Here is a 22,986-nt window from a genome sequence, read left to right on the forward strand (position 1 = left end):
TTAAGGGATTTTCTTTAGAGTATTACACTGTTTATAAAAACAAAAACAAAAATCCCCTGACATTCAGTATGATTAACCTTCACATTCAAAACCTGGTTCACTAAGAAATGTCATTGTCAAGTCAATCCTTGAAATTCATTCTACAATAATTCAAATTATAATTAAAATAGGTATCCCTTCCAAATGTTACTCGACAGCCTGGTTTAACAAACACCCCACACATAAATAAGACCTAAGTATAAGGAGAAAAAATGAAATATAAGCATTACCTTGGGGGTGCACACACAGGTCAGAAAACACATGACAATAAATGGGCTCCTATTTGATTGTTTTTATGACTTTTAAGAAGTGAGCATGAAAATAAAATCTTTATTTTCAGTTATTACCCACCAATAAGAGAAAAGTTAGGTTCACAGTTTTAGCTCTTGACACAAAGTGAACTAGGAGGCAAATTTACATCCATCAGAAACAGCTAATGGACCAACTTTCTAAATCCAGGCTATCTTGAAAGCTTGCAACATACCAGATATTGCTGTGTATTCTCTAGTGACAGAATGCCAGCAATGGCTGACAATGAGAACTTGTGAAGTGTTTTTAATAGGTGTTTTCTATATGCTGCTAGAAATCAAGAGGTTTATAAACATGTTACTTGTTAAGATACTTTAAAGTCTAAACACACCTTGTATGAGTGTGTTTAGGAGGACGTATGTTGCAATCTCAAGAGGGGTCATTAGTCCATATGGACTAAGTTAATACTTGCCTCTGGGTAGCAGGTATGTTTGTAAATATAAAATTATGTCAAACATTAGCACCAGTGCAGAACATGCTCAGCATCATAAGATCCAAAACACCAGCACAAGTTTATCCATCATTAAAAAAACCAATTACCTCCGTCCTAAGATGTCAAACTAGTAGGTAACTAGATTAATAAATCTAATCCCAACAAGTAACTCTTGTACTATACAATCTCTCTTTAGAAGTATAAGGGAGAACTAATCAGCTAAATAGACATTTTATGACTTAAGATCTTCAGTATTTTTAAAACTGGACATTACCAGACAGATAGAAAATTACTAATAGACAAAAAGATCTTTAAAACTGTAAATAAAACCCCTTTCCTATTTATCAATAAATGTGGCAGACTAAAAAAAAAAATTCCTAAAAAACCTGTTTATTGATTATTCTTTCCATATGTTTTAGTAAATGGTGATGCTCCTGATCAATAAATCCATTATTAACCTAATTTTCTAATGGAGGAACAGGTAAAAGGTACTTATCACCTTCTGTGGAAACTATCAACTTAAGACCAAAATTAATAACAATATAGGAAATTCAGAAACAGTAAAATTTTTGGTTTGTATTTCATGGATGGTGCTGCTGTTCCAACCTTATAAAGTAAAGCTGTCTGCTTTCCAAACTCCAAAAATTAACATATTCCCCCCCACCTTACCATACTAACCAGTGCCCTTTGGTTTCTTTAAAACAAGGAGGGGGTAAAGGGTTGTTGGTTATGGATGTACAATTTTGATTTGGGACCCTTTACACATACAAATCATACTGAGCGGCCACTTATTTTACAGAGCAGTTTAAATATTACGCACTAACCAAATCAATTTGTTCCACCCACCCTGCTGGAGGAGGAAAAACCCAACACCCATAAAACTACTTCAATTTGATAGTATCTATCAACAATAAGTAGCTGAAACAACTTTCACCAGTAAGGTGTCTAGACTGGTTTTTAAAATGGTAAAGTGACACGTTTTAAAAGTAAATATAATTGAAATTGTGAATCAATTATAATTTGAACCTAATGAACCATGCAGGAGCAAGGGTTAATAAACCAATGTGCTTTGAATTTGTTCAAGTACTGATATTTCAGTATATAAAGATTTAGCATATATAACAGCTAACATGAGAAGTGAAGACTTTTTCCCCAGAAATGAAAATATTAAAACTAAGTTAAAATACATAAAGTAGTTAGTATTCCACACAGCATAAAATTTGACAAAGTTTACACGTCCCAGTTGACCATGTGTGAAAATGCAAAGCAAGTATTAAAACTGGTATTATGTCTAATATTTAAAATCAGTTTGTAATTGGGGGAACATCTAAATCCTTAATTAAAAAACACAAATGAAGTGAAAGCTTTAAACTGGTACACACTGTTCACACCTATATTTCAAGTTTGGAAATGCATATTTGCAAGCAGCAATACAAAAGTATTCATGAAGAATGCATAATCTCTGAAAATTATGAAAACATCCCTGCTACCAATACATTTCTAAATACAAAACTGACTACCATATTGTTACTTCTGTGTAGCAGGAGAAGTTCATTTTCAAAACAGATAAAATTCAGTCTTTAGGTGTGAATGGTATGAATGACAGTCTTTTTTTTTTTTTTTTTTTGTTGAAATTTCTTAGTTGTTTGGGATCCTTAAGCATGCAAGCCTCAAAGAGGAAGGTCCACAAAGGAACCAGGGTTGTCTTATGGCATCCAGTTAGGCCAGAGCTGGGAATGCCTCTGGGTCATCCACATCAGGAGCAGAAGCACTTGACTGAAAAAGAACAGAACCAAAATTAACAACCTTATTGTCAAATCTTAGTAACATATTGCCAGCGTCTACATTTAGATACAAAATTCTAAAAAATCTTAGTTACAGTAAGTAAAATGTGTCAAAGCTTTTACTTAAAAAAGGCAAAATTATGGTTCAGAATAGGACTACAAATATTTACAATGGGCCTTATCCTAAATTTCTAAGACCTAGGAAAATTTCCTAGTAATAGCATGGGTTATTTTGCTTTTTCCAATAAATTACACAACAGATTCACACGAGATATGTATGTGCATTCTTACTTTGTTGTTCATTATTTTTATATTTTCCCCATTTGCTAAATAAGAATGGCATCAATTTGAAAGTAGGCTAAGAAACCAATTATAATTATTTAATCAACATTCATCATTGTTAGAAAGGAACCCAATGGCTATTTACAAAGTACAAATTACAAAACAAAAAAGTATTGAAAAGATCCATATACACACTAGCTTCAAAAAGAACTGATGTCACAGAACAAAACAAAACAAAGTATCACCACATTGTTACAGATGACCATAAAATCTAGAAAATTAAATTACCACCGTAATCAAATACTGACAGACTCAATCAAGCAGATGAGTCTCTCAATTTGTGTATCAGGTGTTGAGAACTCAAGAGGATATTATGGTTGTTTCCTAGCTAGACCGTAAAAGGAAACAACGAACTAACCCAAGTTATCTCTAATACTTTAATAATATCTAGTCATTAAAACCATGGAATTTAGCTTCAGAAAGATCAGAGTTCAAATCTACCAATTATTAGGACTTCTATCAAAATATTTCAGAAGAACCTGTTATTTCAGAAGAATCTGTTTTCTGTCATACACAGTGAAAGGCAATGGAGGTTACAGAAAACAGGATTCAAAAATAAATCCCAGCTCTCACAGAACAGTCTAATAAAAATATCAACAACAAAAAAGGTGTCAACAGTCATCCAGTCAATGTCACACAATTATACAATGGACACAAAGGTTATGTTAAGCTGAGACCTAAAAAACAGTGAAGATTTGACAAAGCAAAGGAAGTAGTTGACAAGTCAGGGCACCTTAACAAAAGCCAAGAATTACCTTGGCTTTCTGTACCTGAATTTCACCGTCCGTAAAAAAAAAAGGATGTAATGTACTAAGTATGATGTAATACACAAAATACCTAGCACAGTACCAGGACCATCGAATAAATACCTAATAAAAGGTGGTAAACTTAACTACTGGCAGCACTATTCAGTTGTTAACAGCTTTAAACAAAACTATAACCTAAAACGTAGTTTCTTGAAGGCATGTCTACCTCTTTTTCTTCTTCTACTTATGTCCTCAAGAGGATCTAGGTCAGTGATTTATCAAAAGAGGTCCTTGAATTACTTTAAAGGGTAAAAGAAGTCTTAAAACTACCTTGTCAGTCCTGATGCCACGGTTTGGACGTCCACCACGCCCACGGCCACCTCGTCCTCCCCTGCCACCACGTCCTGGGCGGCCAAGGTCTCCAAAATTTATCTCCAGCTGAGACGTTATATCATTTGCTGGCTTCCGGAAATGGTGATCCATAACCAAGTCTTCAGCATGAGCCTAAAAATTTAAGTGAAGGTCACTGGGTGATTAATAGGAAAGTAATGTTGCATACTTCTAAATAACAAGCCTTCTCCTAAAAAACCAAAAATCCAACCTGTACTTTGTGTGAAAAACTATATCAACACTTCTATAGGTAATAAGTGAGCTTTTTGATCAGCAACAGCAATCTAGGAGGGAGAATTCCTTTCACTGTTCTCTATTTCTTATTCCCTTAACTTTAACTTATGTGTGATATATTATCAAGTCTTGATTAGAGGTATAATCCCAACACCTCAAGTGGTTGGGCCCCATCTCAAACCTACTTCATAACCTTTAGCAGTGAAGTATGGACAAGAACATTTAAAATATGCCGTCCAGATTAGGATTCCAATGTGAACTCCCGATGAAGACTTTGGATAGATGGTATGTGAAGTTTCTACTACAGATATTACTGAATCTCTTTAAAAGTTTTAAAAACTTTTGCTCCACACTCTTCCAATTATGACTTGGGAAAAGAAATTGTGTAATAGACTTCTCAAACTGCTCTTCTCTTCATATATAATGTGTTCTTCCATATAAATTCGAGAACTAAAGATTCAAGTGAAACACATTATATAAGAAAGGAATCTTGAAAAGTGGTGCAAATAAAACCATGCCTTTAATATACAAAAAAAAAAAAAAAAAAAACAACTTAAAAACGAAGTCCTGTTTGTGAAATTCAGATCCTAAGCTACACGACTAAGTCCACAAAAACAGCCAGAGAATTTTACACTGCTTAATGCCTGATTTCTTTTGTGTTTGGGATGAATGGGTTTTTAATCTTCTAGTTGAAAACTTCTTAAAGTATGTTTCACTTTTACCAAATACATGTGTAATCCGCTTTTCTGAAGGAATTATTTTGTTCTAAATATCTTGTAATATTACAACTGTTTATAACTACCTCTTAAAGTACAAATAAATTTCCATTTGTATACATGTTTTCACCCCTTTAATCATCTAATATCCAAATTAAATGTTATCTCTTTGTGCCTTCCTTTAGGTTAAATTTAAACTGAACTTAAAGGCAATAGAAGGCTGTTTATTAAATATTTTTAAAGGAGCCTAAAACGTAAATGCAAACCCACAAAATCACTAGCAAATTAAAGTCAATTATATATACTGCCTAATTTTGTTAGATATTACAAAGCAATGATATCAGTTTATTAATTATAAGCATTTACAAATTTCTACAGCAGAGACACAAAAAAAGCATAAACACCTTGAAGGTTTTACTAAAAAAAATTAAGAGGGGGGCAAGTTTATAAGTCCAGAGTCTATCCTTCAAGTTAACTAGTAGGATAGATCTGCAAAAGTTTTTTTCTAGAGCAGTGTATGATAATCAGGAAATAAAAGCTCTGGTCTCAGCTCTGTCAGTAATTCAGTTCTCTACTTCCAGAGTTTCTTCTGCCTGCCTACTTCATACTTGCTGTGAAGATGAATATAAGAGAAAGAGTATTTGAAGTGTTGTATACAACAAACTTGAAGACCTATTATACACAACTTCCTCAATTTACAATAGGGTTGCATCCCAATAAACCCAAAATATCTTCAAGTCAAAAATACATGTAATACACCAACCCAACATCGTAGGCTGGCCTGGTCTACCTTGTATGTGCTCAGGTCACTTATATTAGCCTACAGTTGAACAAAATTATCTAACACAAAACCATAAAGCCTATTTTATAATTAAGTGTTGTCATGTAATTTATTAAATGCAGTACTGAAAGAAACAGAATGGTTTAAGTGTATCAGTTGTTACTGGGAATTGCAGCTCACTGCCCAGCAACACAAGAGTACTGCATACTGCTAGCCTGTGAGATCAAAATTTGAAGTATGGTGTGTAAATGTGTATTACTTTCACATCATTAAGTCAAAAAACCAAAGGTTCTAAGCTGAGGACAGTCTACATTTAAATGTAAGGCCATATATGCCAATAAGGTGAGATGACAAGACACCATAGCTGTAAGAGTCCAAATATATAAAAGTGGCTTGATAATGAAAATATCCTGGTTTCAAGGTTTTTCATAACCAATTTCACATTTTATAATTAAAAAAAATTTCTAATTACATACCTCACCTTGCATAAGAATTATTTCTAAAAAATTCAATGTAAAATAACACAATACTGGGATACCTAACCTGCTATCTATAAAATGCATGAAGAGGCTTCAGGGTATTAATGATAATGATATAATCTAAAATTGTATCAGAATTTTGTATAGGTATGTGTCTTGTTCTGGAGAAAACTTCTTTCAGGACCCCAAAAAAGTTATGAGTGCCAAAGTACATCTTTTTCACATTAACCTAAGCAATTCAATAATTCATTCAAAAGAACAATCTCCTCAAAGTGAACTTTCATGGCTCTTTAAATCAAGACTTCTATTTGTTTTACAGATACACAAAACAATTTTATCTGCAAAAACCAAAACAAACAAACAAACAAAAAAAACTGAAAGTTCCAATGAAGCAAAATACCTTTTTCTTTTCCTATAGAAACTGACAGTTAAAACAATGGTCTCATTTATACTACTTTCGTGAAGGTCAGTGATTAAAAAAAAAAATCATTGCTAAACCTCAATTTTATTTCAAAATATTTCCAAGTTTGTTTCACTGTTATTTTTTTCTTTGGAAAATTAAAACAGGGAAAGGATTTTATTGAACCTTTTTATTACAGACTGACTTCTTAACGTTTCAATTTAACTTTGTGACTAAAATCTCATACTTACACAAATACTAAAAGGATATAGCAGCGACAGTCTAAGAATGTGCTTCAGGCTTAAATAGAAGCTACCAAATCAAAAGCTACACATCTTTCTCAAATATGTTCATTAGTTTCCATGTTTCCTATGTAATGGAAACCTGTAATTTAATTCTCCTGTCTTCACATGACATTACTCCTCCATAAAGAAGTACCATTTACTAAAGATTCTTGAATATTATATATGGCAAAGACAGACAGTTTCACATTAAACCACATGAAAATGCCAACCTTTCAACCCAATACAAGTCTTTTAATGATTCCCATTTGCGTAAGATTTTAAAAAATATTATTGCAGCTTTGAAAGACTGATTTCTTAGAATATATGACAAAGCAGTTTATTTTCCTCTTTGGGCAATTAATTAATTCACCCCAAATAATCCTATGTAAAACTTTAAAAAAAATTTTTTTATAAACAAATTACCCATATGAAATTTTAGAAAAAAAACTGTATAAATACAATTCAAGACACATCTGAACATTTTCAAACACCACAAAACTTCATTTTACCTCTTCACTCTTTGACTTATGAAGAACAAATCCCTTCTTCCACTGCCCATCAGCACCTTCATTTGGTTTTCGGATATTAAACTCTACTTTTGCCCGATCCTTATTTTGAATAGCCTTCCACTCATCCAAAGTCATTTCTTTTGGACCCTCTTCCTTTACTTCCTCAACTTCATTCTCCCTGTGAAAAGATGTTTAAGTTTTATACCTGACAGGGGGCTGATAAAATCCATACAACTTATGATTACAAGTAAGGAAGTTAATCTTGGCTGGTTGTTCATCTTCTAGAAGACTATCCAAGGATGGGAGAATCAGTTTTCTTTGTAACCCAATGGCTAACACGTGACTTGGTAGAGACCAGGAATTCAATGCTTGCTGAATTAGTGAAAGCGCAGGTAACTAAGGAACATTGTCATAAACTCTGAAATGATCATCTATCAGTAATACAATCTTGAATTGGCTTTATCAAACCTAAAACACATTTCTTAAAACCACACTACTTTGTAAAACTGTACATTTATGTGATTAAAATCCTTGGCCTAGCTTCTCCTAAACACATTTTTAATTTCCCAAAATACGTAACTTATATATTAAGGTAATTATCGATGCCTGTAAGCAAGCCAAGTTTCATATCCTATTAATTATAGAACTGTTCCCCTATCCTTTATTTAATGCTTAAGACAAATCTTTAATTTCCATAAATCTTATTTACTCCAACTTTCAAACCATCTGTATATGGATAGCAGAATAAAGTTTCACTAGTAATGGAATTTTCCACAAAACACACTGGTTTCAATAGTCAACACTACAATAGTTATTTCTAAATATAATTCTCAAGTTATAACTATTATATATTATCCCTTTCCCTTTTTACAGAAAAAAAAAAAAGCATGGGCCTAGAAATCCACTATTTAATCTCAATTCCCAATTGTCACCAAACAAGTTGTCTGCTATTTTGGGAGCCCTGCTTCTTTCCAAAGATAGTAGGTGATTCAGTTGGCTATAGAGCTCAGATATCTCCCATCCATGCTACTCTTTTCTGTTTGACAAAACGTATCTTGTAACTTCCTAAACCAAGTTTACACTAAATTGATGAGATCTTGGCTGTCAAGTCTGACCCTGTCAGTTTACAGAAGAGAAAATTAAGGATCAAAAAAAATGGTCAGTTACTCATAAATTTTAACCCAGCCAAGAACAGAACTCAGAAAACCTACCTTCAAGGGTTGTTTTAAGAATCAAATGAGACAAAACAAGCTCTAGTAACTATACTCTAAGGGAGCTAATCAAATTCAGCCAAAGCTGTGCTTCTTAAATTTACACTCGCGTATCCAAGATAAAATATTATGTTCAGATTCTCCTCTATTCTGGTGTTAAGAAGCTGTTCTAATGTCATCATCACGGTCTTTAGATCAAATACCCTCAATTTTACTTCTGGGAACTGAGCTAAGAATTTGCTTCCGATATCCTATCAGTATTTCATTTCCTTCTGGTAAACAGTTAAAATCTTGGCAGATTACTCTTAAGGTGATTTAAACATCTCTTTATTAAGGGAACAACAGCTGTGTTGAGCATTGTAAAGTACTTACTATTACATAAGGTTCATTTAACTTACCTATCACAATTTTATTGTTTACCACACAATTAAGATTCCACAGTTTTGTGCAAAGGAATTTATATTACCAAGTCCAGCACATCACTTAATACCATGTATTTTTATCTACTTTCTCCAATGGTGAATGTTATTATTTCATACAGAAACAAACCCATGAAATATGGTTTTCCAATCACTAATAATGGTTCACTATAAGAACAATTCTTTCTGGAAAAAAAGGAAAGTTTAGAAAAGCATACCCTTCGTAATTGGTATGAACATGCCTGGGTTAAGAATTACTGACCTAAATAATCTATAATGTGAGATTATATATAATGTGAGACTTGAAACCACATACTGAAAGAAATGACTGGCATATAACTTTTGCTTGTTATTGACAAAAACTAGAAGGCATTAAATTTTTTCCACCAGCATAACTGAGTCTTTAAAAGTCATCCACCCTTGAACAAAAAATTTCCAAACCATCTTCTACCTAAAAACTCAGGAACTGAAAAAGATTAAGAAAGCTAGTGAAATGATAACATTTTCTGGCCCTTATTCTCCTCACACATTTTAAAACAAACCAATAATGCTATGTTCCAAATTCTATGTTGATGGGAAAAAGAAATTCAAAAACGGAGAAACAAATTTTAAAATGGTCATGTGTAAAGCATGCCTCTAAATACTATTTGAGGGAACAGAGTACAATAAAGTCTCTCATGTTAAAAAGCAAATAACAGCATTGAACCTATAGGTTGTTTTCTTGGTAAAACCCCAAACATTCCAATGTTGGAGCACTACCACTACACACAAAAGCACTTACTTATTTTCAGTGTCTGCAACTGGATGTTCTTCACCTTCAGGTGTTTCCTCAGTCACATTTGATTGCTCCAAGTCACTGCAATTATAAGATATTTGTTTCTGAATGTATTTGGGGGATTCTCTAAGGAAAGAAAGAAAAAAAAAGCATCTAGGTCCATTTACATGTAGCTGGAAGATTCTTTATACAGAAATACTTTAGAATTCTCACATTCCCAAAATTTTTTCCTACTAAATTTACTCCCCAGTAGACCACTAACAGAAAGTAAATTTAAAAATATATACTGATGCAAGTTATAGTTCAAGTACTTTACTCAAAAATACAACAGAACAGTTAGTTCTAAAATGAAGCCTCACCAGGCTATCAAATTTTTATAATCACCAATAGTCAATAGCTAGAATAAGAACTATTAAAGCAATAAATCCATATGAAAAGAAAAAAATCACATATTTTTAAATACAGAAAAATTGGTCATTTGATACATTGTAACACAAATATATCCAACAAGGTATTATCTTATAAGGATGCCTAGAAAGCATCCATTCTTGTCCTAGGGATAAGTAAAAATTTAACAGAATTATGGGCCAACTTCAGGTAGGGTATAGGATCAATTTTATTAAAACTACTCAAAAAAAAACACAAACCAAAACAAAACCAAAAACAAGAATACCAACGTTAATTCGTCTTTGACAGTTCCCCAGTTGTGAGATCCGCTACCTCCACGTTTGTCCTCATGCTTCAGGCCACTGTAATGTGAAAAAGAACTAACAAAACTGAGTTAACATAATACTCTTTAGTTCTAGAAATTCAAATTTTGTTTTATTAAAGAAATAGATTCAAATATAAAAATGTAATAAAAACCAATATTAAGACTTACGATCTATCACTTCCACTATGCCTATCAAATTCACGTTTGCCACGAGAGTCAAAACCATCACCTCGGCCCATTCCACGACCACGGCCTCCTCGACCTCTTCCAAGACCACCACGGCCTCGGATAGGCCGGTCAATAATCGGTCTACAACAAATAAAAAATTATATACTTCCAAGGTTTCTGGAAAAAGGAGTAAGGGAAATTCAGAAGTTCAAAAATGCAGAAACATATTTACTGGCTCATATTCCAACTGTTAAATACATGTTTCAGAAAATTCAAAATAGTCTATTTCTAAACACTTCAAGGAAATCAGAACTAGGAAGCTTCCCAAAGCAAAAAAATTATTTTCACGTTGTCTAAAAGCTTACTACTGATGCATATACTTTCTCATTGTTACTCATTTCACATTATAATACAGTAAAATTGCTATTCACCAATACTTAAAAGTTAAAACACACACATCTAATCTGCATAATATGAATAATCTATTTTGCTATAAACAATTAATTACACATTAGTACTTTCCTGTTAACATCTGGGGACAACAAGGAAAAGAAATTGTCATCAATTCAACTGAAGTATTTCATTACAAGAAATGTAAGTCTGTATACTAAAAACTGTTACCAAAATGTCTGAAGTATAACACAAACACTGAGATGTTTCTCTGAAAAACTGAAAAATTAACCAGCCACAGTTTCCTGGCAATTATGCTTAATTTATAGCTTTGCGTTAAGATACGACTCCATAAACTGACAAAACATGAAGAGACTAAAAAGACAATCTTGCCTGTCAACTGAAAATTCTCCTCCTTCACCCTTTTCTTCAAGTGGCTTTTCAAATCGTCTTTCACGAGGTGGTCGCCTTTCTGGTCTCCTATCAATTATCTTCCCTTCACCCTGCAGTTGTTGATCAGGTCTTCTTCCAACGCGTCTTATTCCTAAAATGATAAAGAACGTGTGTAAGCAAGTTATTTTTTGCAACACAAAAAATTCAGGCCTAGACTGTCACAAGAAAAAGAAAAATTACTACTCCCTTCCTGTTGAACAAGGCTAACACTGGGCATCTCTAAAGTGTAACAAAGTACTTCAGAAGAATTCCTAAACAATAAGCTTTTTTCAAACTTCTATTTAGTTTGTCTAATCATTTTTCCCCCTAAAGCATTATTTCTATGTTATGACTTACTTGGGAATCTTCTGGATAGCCATTATTTTTCTCACTTTTCAAGATGCCACTCTCTTAATTTAGAATTCTAAATTTAAAGAAATTTTATGCAAATGATACATTTTGGTTTTAAAGATACCAAAGAAGATAACACCAGTAGCCATTTATAAATAATAACCAAGCAAACCCACAACAGATAAGGACCCTCAGAAAAATAGTGAAAGCCACATTTTATTTTACATAATCTAGAGGGGGTAAAAACACAATACAGTAAAAAAGATTGATGATTCTATGAAATTACAAAACTGAAAGGAAAACAAATGCCATTTAGGATTACATTTCCATAGTTGAAAACAGCTATTTAACATGGAGAATCTATTAGTTTATATACACGTATAAGTATATATACACACACATATCACACCTAACTTTAAAAAAAAATACTGTTACACAACCACTAAAAAAATAGTCCAGTTATTTTATTATTATGGAGAGATCATTTTTGGTTTGCCCTTACAAGTATCTTGTGACCAAAGAATCTTTAAAAACTATATACACACACAAAAGGACCCCTTTAAAGCAAGACTTAAAAAAAATAAAAACTTCTGGCACTAAGTGATGGCTGAAGCATTTATTGATTTCCCTGTTTACTTTTTTTCTTGTTAGTATCAGAGGTGAAAAAGGAAACCAATATGCATTACTGGTGGCCTTAAGGAATAAGTAGATTGATGGTTAAATTCACGACTGTAATATTTTAGGTGTGCTCTAATTCCCAGACCACAGTTTCTGACAGTAAAAAAGCACCTGAGGAATTGGTTTCACAAGAAATTAAGTTGATTCACTCTGGTTCTTTGTATCAAAGTGTAACACCATTAGGATGTACCCAATTATTCAGCTGCTTGTAGCTAGAGTCAACTGGTAAATGTCAAACTCTTCAATGAAATTTTAAGGTCCATTCCACATAAACCCTCAGGACAGACCACAAATGTAAGATCTTACACCAAGGCGTTTTAATAAATTTCATCAGAGGTAAGTGTACTGGGGTGGAGCTTTGGAACCAGTCCTTACAATATCTAAGCCACACACACCCAAAAGAACAATGGCTTGCTTCCCCAAGCCAATATTCAATGTTAGACTTACAGCATCTAACAAACTTACAAATAAATTTAACCAATGATTGACATTTAGAAAAGCAAGCTTCTCTTTATTTTCACTAGATTCCAGGCTTTTAATATTTAAAAAACAAAAACACCTTGGGGTGCTCTCAGTGAAATTCTGTGGTGTCAGTTCTCAAGTTCTTCATGTGGGCAAAAAACGAACTACAAGACTAATTCATAAAATATAAACATTAAATACATATCTAAAGCATGACTAGAATTGTACCAGGACCTCTATTCAAAGACACTGAACACATGATCAGGGTAACAATCTTTCCCACTATAAGAGGCAGGGACTTCGTTTACACGTCTGTCTTTCCCAATGCCCAAAACATTGATAAGTAGCAGGATCTCAAAACAACTTTTTTTCACTCCAAATTTCCCGTATATTTCTTAGCTTGTGCTTTATGCAATTTAAAGTTAAGCTTGTTCTGAAATGCTGACATAAGGAAAATGTTTATAGATAATAATGGAAGTTTTCCCAAGGAAAGACTACTGAACAGTGAAGTTACTCCTAGTATTAAATTTACTAAACAGTTTTCTAACTTTGTAATTTAAAAGACTAGTTTTCAGGTAAGAGCTTATTTCAACTGTAGGCTTTATGATCAAAGCAAATGAGGAGTTTAACATGCTTCATGCTTGGAACAATCAAAATGGGTGAACATACTTTAGATTCAATTTTTTTTTTGTACTGTCTTTGCATCGTTGCGACCAAGGAAGTAAACCTGAGCATAATTCAAATAATTACACAAGCCAGTATTCCTTAACACAGAAATTAAATGATTTATTAGACTGTGCTACAGGTTGCCATAAAGCATAGCTGACTGAATACTTCGCTTAAGCAATGTATACATGTTTTCTAATTCTCCAGCTTGTGCTTCCCTCCCCAACCTGTAATTTTAATGCAACTGTTTACTTACCACCTAGGTTCTTCACCCCAAGCCTCATAAATCTAAGTATTAAAAAAAAACCCAAAATTAAACCAAAACCTAACACAATTGTTTTGCTTTTTACATTAGTTGAATCTTATCAAATTCAACTAAAGCTAAGGTGAACTCCTTTCAGAAGCACGTGGTAGCATGGTAGCAAAGGAAAATTTCAACTTTCAACACATAAAGGAAACCTCTACTATTCACAGCTTAGGTCCTACACCTACTTGCTATGGATGACCATAACAAACCAGTAAGGAGAATGCAAAAACCAAGTTCAAGACAATCCTGCGAAGTTTAGAGACCTGGAAGCAACTGCCCGCCAATGAAATTCTGACCATGCTTCACGCACATGGGGAGCCTCTGCGGAGGCTACCGTTGTGACAGCCTAGACACTGACTGCCTCACGAGGCCCAGGCCAGGCCACACCACATGTAACACTGCGTGCGGGGGTCGGGGGAGAGAATCATGACCCGAGGGCGAGCCTCAGAATTTCCTGCAATCACCAAGTCTTCATTCAGAATTCCCGCTTCTGCTCAATCCAGGGTAGCCAAATTTCTCTTTCCCAATAGCTTCACTCACTCCAGCAAGCGATTAAGTTTCTAATAGCTGAGGGGGCGAAGGGGGAACAATAAAGCACATGTGGCAACTAAAATGCCAGCTTACTCCACAATACCAATCTGCAGCTTAACTGGAAACTCCGACCCCCGCTTTTCTCGGGGGTACCCCGCGCCATCCTGGGACAAGATGGCAGGACAGGAGCCTAAGAGAGACGGCTGCATTCAAAGCAGCAGGTTGAGGGAGATCTCTTGAGAAGGAAGAGGCCGTGGAGCCCCCGCTGCCCCATTAACTACAAAAGCTCCTATAAGTGGCTCCCTTCCCCGAACCTCGGTCCATGCGCCCGCCCGCCAAGGAATCCGGCGGGAAGGCAACAGCCTCCCAGGATCCCGAGCACGCTGGCGCAGCAGCTCGCCTCCGGACCAGGCTCCTCCGCTCAGAGCCTGAGGCGGGAAGGGGGTGGCTCCAGAATCCTTGCAGGCGGCGGTTTGAACTTGGGGCTACCACGCTCCCAGCACCTTCGCAGGACCTTCCTTTGTCGTGTGGGGAAAACGCAAGAAAATCGGCGGCAAAGTCTCCCGCGGACCCTCTGAGCCCCAAAAGCAAGTGGCAGTCGCCAAGTCCCCTCACTCCTTCCCTCCATCCCGGGTCTCCCCCACCTTCCACCACAGCTTTACCTTCTTTCTTAAGCGCCACGGGCGGCTGCGTCTCCTCCTTCTTGTCAACCACGCCAATGCTGGGGGGCAGCGGGTTCTTGCGGTCTTTCTGCGACTCTTTACGCAGCTGTTTGCCCGCCGCGTTAGAGTTGGTCTGCGCTGCGGCCTGAGCTGCGCTCTTGGCCCCAGGGCCCCCAACGCCGCCCCCGCCGGCTTCTTTTTTCTTGTTCTCTGCTGCCTTCAACACCTCGAAGGGGTCCGATTCGTCGTCAAATAACTGGTCGAATCGGTTGGTGACCACGCAGCCGAAGCCTTCCTGTAAGTGCCCAGGCATGATGGTGGCTCGGCGGCGCGTTCCTCCACGGATTGCAGTGGGCCGCGCCGAGCCAAAAGCGCCTGCTTCAGCTCTTCCCACAAGATGGCCGAGCCGAGAAAGGGGGGCCGTCGTCTCTTCCGGCGCCAGGCACACATCCGGGAGCGGCCAGCGCCGCAGGGCACCATGGGCTATGTAGGCCAGAGTCGCTTTTCCCGAGGCGGCTCCAGGCTTCAAGACTACAATTCCCAGGATACACGGCGCGGCAACTCTTCGCGCGCACCTCAGAGGCGGGACCTCGGCGAAGGAGTGGAGCTTGAGAGCTGAGGGAGGTGAAGCGCGTTGGTGGGCGGAGTCCTGCCACCTGCTCTCGCCGCCCTTAAACTCTCTGGGTATAGAGCTACGCTGAAAACAGGAAAACGTGACGGCGTGTTTTGCTCGCGAAAGTTCTTAGTCTTCGGTTTTACTCCCCGCCTCCGGCCCAGGCTAACTTTCCCCACCTGTCGGGGAGGGTCAAGGTGACTCCCAGTCTTACATGTGGAGACCCACAAACTTCCGGGGCTGGGAGACGGCTGAGGTGCAGCACTGGCCGAGCGAAGGCAGGACCCGCTCTGTTCCAGGTCCCTAGCTGCTCAGTTGCTGGACTCGCCCTCCTGCACCCCCAATAATGAATCGACGCTCTTCTGTTTAATGTGAAGCGGAATAAGCTGCTTCTCCTGGGGACATGAACTCGAGTAGGAGAATTAAGCCAAAAGATAAGTTGAACTATCACATGTGAGTGTTGCGCGCTTTTCTTGGATGAGAAATGCCGTGTTGTGACTGGTGCTTTAATTGCTGTTAACTCCTGACGGTGCAGCACTAGCCAGACATTGGGCAAGCCTCGAAAAAGCACTGTTTGTAGAAACACTTTCGAGAGTCAGTCCAATTGTCCATTAGTGTCGGGCAAGCCAAGGATTGGGTGTTAGTAAAATGTGCTCCAGAAACGACATTTTAGAGCTCTCAACGTGTGTGCTGAGAGGTGCACTGAGGGAAAGAAAATAGGTCAACGAATTAATTGTCATTACTAAAAGCATTGATATTAGTTGAAAATATTGAAGTCCGTAATAGAGTGTCAAGGCATTTTCAAGCATATTTGGTAACACTCTAAGTTTGAATATATCATCCAATTTCTAAACCTTTTTCCATTAACACAAAATATAGCAAACACATCTCTAATATTCTAGGTGCTGTAAATAACCTTAATGTGAACAACTTGTTCAGGTAGTTTCCCTTTTCACGAATGGTGAAACTATTTCAGAGGTGAAATGACTTACCAGGTTCACATTTCTATAAGTACTAGTGCCAGGAGTTAACCCAGTCTTCTAACTCCACTGTAAGACTCTTAACATTAACTGTCTAACCCAAGCTCTGCCTTCTGACAGAAGTCAGTCAATTAAAAGTTAATTTCCAATGTTTAATAAGACTTAAATACTGTTGCATGTCAGGCAGGCTATGTAATATATGGCTAAATATGATCTTACTAGTTTCCAGGCAGAATTTCTATCAATTCCTTAACAGGGAAAATAAGAGTCATATTACAGGCATGTGGCAGTAAGCCTAGTGGTTTTCTTACTTCTAAATCCAACCCACATTCCTGAAAGTCACCTATTTCTCTGTTGCCTACATCCCTGGCTCACACACTCCCATCTGACACACTGACCCCACCTCCTTCCACAAGCTCTGGCTCTTGTGGCTCCTACCAAGACAAAGGACAGGAGTTTTTGACCATACTCTTCTTGACACTTTGAAAATCGCTCAAGTGCAACTTGGAAGATCTCCATGCTTTGACAAACTCTTTCTCTTTACCAAGAGATAGATGTTAATATCTACATCTTTGAGACATCTGCTATCGCTCCTCTTCTTACCTCTTTCTGGCCACTGCCACAATATTAAGAGCCAAAACTTGATATTATACTATGTGCTTGGTGCACTTTACATGTGTGGTCTCATCTAATCCTCATGTCAACTCTATGGAAAAGGTATTATTATTGCCTTTTTAAGATGAGGAAAGCAAAACACAAAGAGACTAAGTAACTTACCCAATCCTACCACAGTCTGGGGAGCAGGGCAGGCCTGTCCTTGGTCATTTTGATCCTATGTACAGGTGTCATTTCCTCAAACAGATCTTTATGACCACTAAACATTATTACAACAGGGATGCTTACAGATAAACTACACATAGGGGAATTGTATGACTATGAATTGTTGAGGTTCACTCATGCTCCTCAGGGAGTTTGCATATTACTATTACATAAAAATATGAATAAACATTGGGGAAAATGGGAAAAACTGGTAAGCAGTTTCAACTTCCTTCTCTGCCTTTCATCTTTCCTGGAATTTTGGTTAATTCAGGAAAGTTTTAAAGCCCTTTTTTTTTAGGTTTTTTGGTTTTTTTTGGTTAGTTTTTTTGTTTTTTTTTTTTTTTTTTTTTTGGTGGGGAGGCAGTTAGGTAATTGGATCTATTTATTTATTTATTTAATGATAGTACTGGGGATTGAACCCAGGACCTTGTGCATGCTGAGTATGCACTTTACCACTTGAGCTACACCCTCCCCACTAAAGTCCCTTTTTAAAGTAAATAAAGCTCAAAATCCTAATTCTTTTACATCTCACAATCAATTTTATTTTATAAGTAATTACTTTCACTAATTTTTCCTTTCTCCTGAGAAGTTAAAATAGTCTTTAAAAATATTTTAAAAGTTCCTGCTACTCTCCATAGAAAAAATATTGGTGGAATAAACCTCAAGACAGAAGGAAAGGAGACTTCTTGGCAGACTGTTATTCAAATGAAAGTCAGGAGTTGTAAAGTGACAAGTTATACCACTGGTTAGAAATGTAGCCTAAAATATCAGCTCTCTGAAGCAATGCTTGAATCACATATTGTTCTCTGAAAAATACTTGTGCGACTTCACAGCCTTATCTATAGCAAGCTTTCTAGAGAGTTTTCTAGCAGGAAATGCTGAAAACTATTGACATATCTTGATTATAAATCCTATATAGTTGTCTAATGTTAATGAAACTGAGAAGCAGAATATTATACCGTCCAGCCCTCATTTGTTTTTAGGATGCTAATATTCAATTCTCAACCACATTGCAACTTGTTTTTACCCGTTTCTCAGTGATCTCAATCCCTGTTACTAACTGATGCTCTGTAATAATAATTACTAACAACAACTACAGTTTGAGCATTTTCTATGCACTTGATGCTGTGCTAAGTACCTTATACGAATCATTTCCTCGAATTCTCAGAACAATATTATGGGTTAAATAGTATTACTACCTCTACTCCACCTGTACACATGGGGGAACTGTAGTTAAGTGCCTCTCCCAAATTCACGTTACCTGGAAGAGTTCAGTCTGATCTCACAGCCCAAGAACACGATTGTTATACTTGTGAGGGACATAGTAAAGGGAACAAAGTCTTTCATTCTTACATTGCTACCACCTGTAGCAAAAACTATCAATTCTCTTATAATACTTTGGGGACACTGGACACAGGTATCATATAAATGTAAATAAGAAAATCTAATTTTTAGTGTACTCTAACTATATAGTGCATTTTAAAAACAAAAGAAATAAAGGTGGTTCTTATGAAGAAACGGGCAAATCCTCTTATGTCTGAGGATGGAATGCTAAGTATAATATTGCAAGTCTAGGCTCTTACTAAAGTTAGAATATCAAAGCTAAAAATAGAAATATTACACTTGTATTTTGCTGCCTCAAACTTTCTCTGAAGGTTGATTCTCTTGATTTTAAACTTCTCTTCCTTTTTTTCCCTACATTATATTTTTTTCATTGAGTATAGTAGGTTTACAATGTTGTGTTCTTTAAAAAAAACAGCTTTATTGAGACATAATTCACATGCCATATAATTCACCATCTAATTCACAGAATTGTGCCATTATTACCATTATCTAGCTTTAGAACATTTTTGTCACCCCGAAAAGAAACCCATACCCATTAACCGTCAGCCCCTATTCCCTCCATCCCAAGCTCTGGGCAACCACTAATCTACTTTCTGTCTTATAGATTTGCCTATTCTGAACATTTCATATAAATGGAGTCATGTAGTCTTTTGTGACTGGCTTCGTTCACTTAGCATAATGTTTTCTAGGTTCATGCATGTTGTAGCATGTATTTGTACTTAATTCCTTTTTATGAATGAATAATATTCCGTTGTATGGAGAGACTACATTTTATTTATACATTCACCAGTTGATGGGCATTTGGGTTATTTCTGCTTTTTGACTCTTATGAATAATGCTGTTAAGAATATTTGTTTACAGGGCTTGTGTGCACATGTGTTTCCATTTCTCATGAATGTATATCTAGGAACGGAATTGCTAGGTCATATGGTAACACTATGTTTAACATTTTGAGGAACCAAACTCTTTTCCAAAGAGGCTGCACCATTTTACAATCCCACTAACAATTATGAGGGTTGAAGATTCTCCACATCCTGTGTGTCCGTCTTTTGATTATAGCCATCCTAGTGGGTGTGAAGTGGTCTCTCACTGTAGTTTTGATTGGTGTTTCCCTAATGGCTGTTGATGCTGAGCACCTTTAACATGCACATTGGCCATTCATATATCTTCTTTGGAGAATATCTATTGAAATCTTTGCTGTTTTCTAACTGGTATATTTTTTGTTATTGAATTGTAAAAATTCTTCATATAGTCTAGATTCAAGTGCCTAATCAGTTAAGTAAATGAATACATCACAAATAAATAAATACATCATGGATAACATTTTCAGAAAGTAATTCATACTATGAGAGCATAATGTGAGGGAGGGACAACTTTTTTGTATTGTATGGTCAGAAAGCCTTCTAAGCTGAGGCCCTAACAATAAGAAATTAGCCTTGCGAAGATTTGAAGAAAGAGCCAAAGAAACAGCAAGCAAGGGAATGTGAAGTAGGAAGGAGCTGGTAGATTCCAAGACAGAAAACAAAAGCAAAAATAAAAATCTCTGAGTGTCTGTAGCCAAATGAGTATGAGGAGTGGTGAATTGGAGGACGTCCTACAGTGAATACAAAGTTAGTTAAGTCTGTGTGTGCTTTCGAGTTGCTTCCAGTTTTCTTCACCAAGAAAAATCCCTCAGCTAACATGGTATTAGAGCTTAACATTTAAAATGTTCTATAATCGAAATCCTCATTTGTTATTCTGAAAGAGGCCAGATCAACACATTCTTGAAGTTTTAACCTGATACTTTAGGCGTTGAAAGGGCAAGGGCATTCATATTAATCCAACAGGAGCTCAAACATTGCTCTTTTTTTGCTATCTAAGAGAAAAGTTCCCCTTTCATACCCCGCCTGTTCTTGGCTTCTGTGAAGTGGATTAGAGGCAACAATACCAAAGAGTGTTGGCAGAAGCTTTCTCCATGGTGATATCATATTATTTACCAGGAGCTCCCCAAAAGCTGAGACAGTACGTATCCAGGTGGTATCCCTAAAACTGAAAAATTAGAAGAGATAATTGATTATAAGCACAATGGCACTGAATGAGAGCCATTATCACAATTGCTTACCCCTATCTTCAGAGATACTAACTACTCTTGATTGCTGGCTGGAATCTCTTAGGTTTCTGCTGCTCTCAGAGGAAACAAGTGGTAAAGATGAAGAAGATGGAGCCTCATGGCTGACATTCACATGTCATGGCTGGAGATTATGTGTAGAAGCAATGGAGCAAATTGTGTGTGTGCAGAGACCTCAGGTCAGGCAGAGACACAGGAGTGAGGGCTACAAGGTCTTACTGCCCACCATCGTCACCCAGACTTTCTTCCTCTAGTGCCAACTTTGTAGAGATTGGGTTTGAGTTTATGAAGGATATTCCTTTTAAGTGTAAACCGGGGCCTCTGCTTGCCTAGAAATTGCATAAAAATTTTTGCATATTCCCAGGGTAGAAAGTTACTTTTATCAGATCTTCTGAAGATTTTAAGAGCAAATCTGCAGAAACAGAAAGGAGATTAGTAGCTGCCTCCACCTGTGGAGGGGCATGGGGAAGAATGGGCAGTGACTGCTAATGCGGGACTTCTCTTAGGGGTGATTAAAGTGCTCTAAAGTTAGATTGCGGTGGTGGTTGTACAACTCTGTGAATACACTAAAAAACAATAAATTGTAAACTTTAAATGAGTTAATTGCTGGTAGGTGAATTATAAACTTTATTAAGTTTTTTTTTTAATGAAAATCTTCTAAGACATTCCAGAGACTAAGAACCACTGCTGTCCAGTGTAAATCTCTGATCATGTCTTATTTTCTGATCCCAGAATACAACCATCATGTACTGAATGCTTACTATGTGCCAGGCACTGTACAGGTGCTTTACATGGTTATAGTATTATGTGACAAACCTTGAGGTAGGATTGCTATCTACACTAAACTTAGAAACCAACAGATGATAGAGACTAGGTTTGACTTCAATCCCATCCAGATGAAAAAACTCATATTCTTTCCATTATGCCGCCGGTACTTCTCAAACTCTTCCAACTAAGTACCCATTGTAGCTAGAAAGATGTCACTTTTGAGGCTGATGCGGGATATCCTGCCCTTCCGTTCTGTTCTAATCAGTCATCACATTCTAACAATTCTTCCTATTATCTCCCAAATATCTCTTCTCCATCTCCGTGGCCAGAGCTCCAGTGCAGGCCTTGATATCTCTCTAGGAGTACCGCTGTGGCCCTGACTTCAAATTTCACCTGGTCTGATTTATCTGATCGTATTGCTTCTAGACAGCTTTTCATGGCTCCCTGTTGCTTACAGGATAAAGGCCAAAATCCTCAGCAAAGCACTGAAGGCCTTTAGCAATCTGGTGCTATCTTCTTTCCAGCCTCCTCAGCTTCTTCCTGCCTCCCGCCCCATGCCCTATTCACCCTATTCCTTAAGCCATATAAGACCACTCACTCTATCTCATGCACATGCACACGCTCCATGTCATTTATATACCTTACAATTCGCATACTGTTCTGGTAATTCATGTGGCAAATTCCTTCTCATCCAACAGGTCTTACCTTGAGTCCACTTCCTGTAAGAAGCCTTCTCTGACCTTCAAACATCATGTCCCCCTACCCTTGCTTGTGCTGTAACATAACTCATTTCTACTCCATTTGGCCGTACTTGTTACACTGCGTTGTCATTGTTTGCTTACCTCCTCTGGTAGTTTGTAAACATTTGCAGTGTGGGGGGGTCTTGTTTAGCTGTTATGTCCCCCCACACCCCCAACACCCCTCCCACCCCCATGCCTCGTGCTTAGCACATGAATGGATCTGTTGAAGGAATATGCCCTGCATTTCCTGCTAGATTTCAAGTCCTTTTATTTCCAGTGCTAACATACTTCTATTTCCTAAACATCTGTTCAATGATACTTCATGTTTATTGAGCATTTACTATGTGCCAGGCACGGTTCTAAGTATTTAACATAGGTTAACTCATTTAAAAGTCATAATAACTA

At 36.9% G+C, this 22,986-nt stretch overlaps 1 protein-coding gene across 4 annotated transcripts; it reads right to left on the minus strand.

Moving 5' to 3' along the window:
* Nucleotides 1–349: 349 nt before the first annotated feature.
* SERBP1 (SERPINE1 mRNA binding protein 1) lies at nucleotides 350–15,653 on the minus strand. Of its 4 annotated transcripts, none has more exons than XM_014564615.2 (8): nucleotides 15,211–15,653; nucleotides 11,515–11,665; nucleotides 10,732–10,872; nucleotides 10,529–10,600; nucleotides 9,858–9,932; nucleotides 7,447–7,624; nucleotides 3,984–4,157; nucleotides 350–2,557 (listed from the first exon to the last, which is right to left on the minus strand). In XM_014564615.2, exons 1-8 carry the CDS (start codon nucleotides 15,521–15,523, stop codon nucleotides 2,501–2,503), a joined length of 1,161 nt encoding a protein of 386 aa, XP_014420101.2. In that variant the 5' UTR covers nucleotides 15,524–15,653; the 3' UTR covers nucleotides 350–2,500. The 4 variants fall into 4 exon arrangements, with proteins under 4 accessions (XP_014420101.2, XP_014420098.2, XP_014420099.2 ...); XM_014564612.2 differs by having other exon boundaries at nucleotides 9,858–9,977; nucleotides 15,211–15,635; XM_014564613.2 differs by having other exon boundaries at nucleotides 10,529–10,618; nucleotides 15,211–15,635.
* Between the last annotated feature and the right edge of the window lie 7,333 nt (nucleotides 15,654–22,986).

Source organism: Camelus ferus, chromosome 13 (assembly GCF_009834535.1).
Source record: "Camelus ferus isolate YT-003-E chromosome 13, BCGSAC_Cfer_1.0, whole genome shotgun sequence".
In the NCBI taxonomy this organism is placed as follows: domain Eukaryota; kingdom Metazoa; phylum Chordata; class Mammalia; order Artiodactyla; family Camelidae; genus Camelus; species Camelus ferus.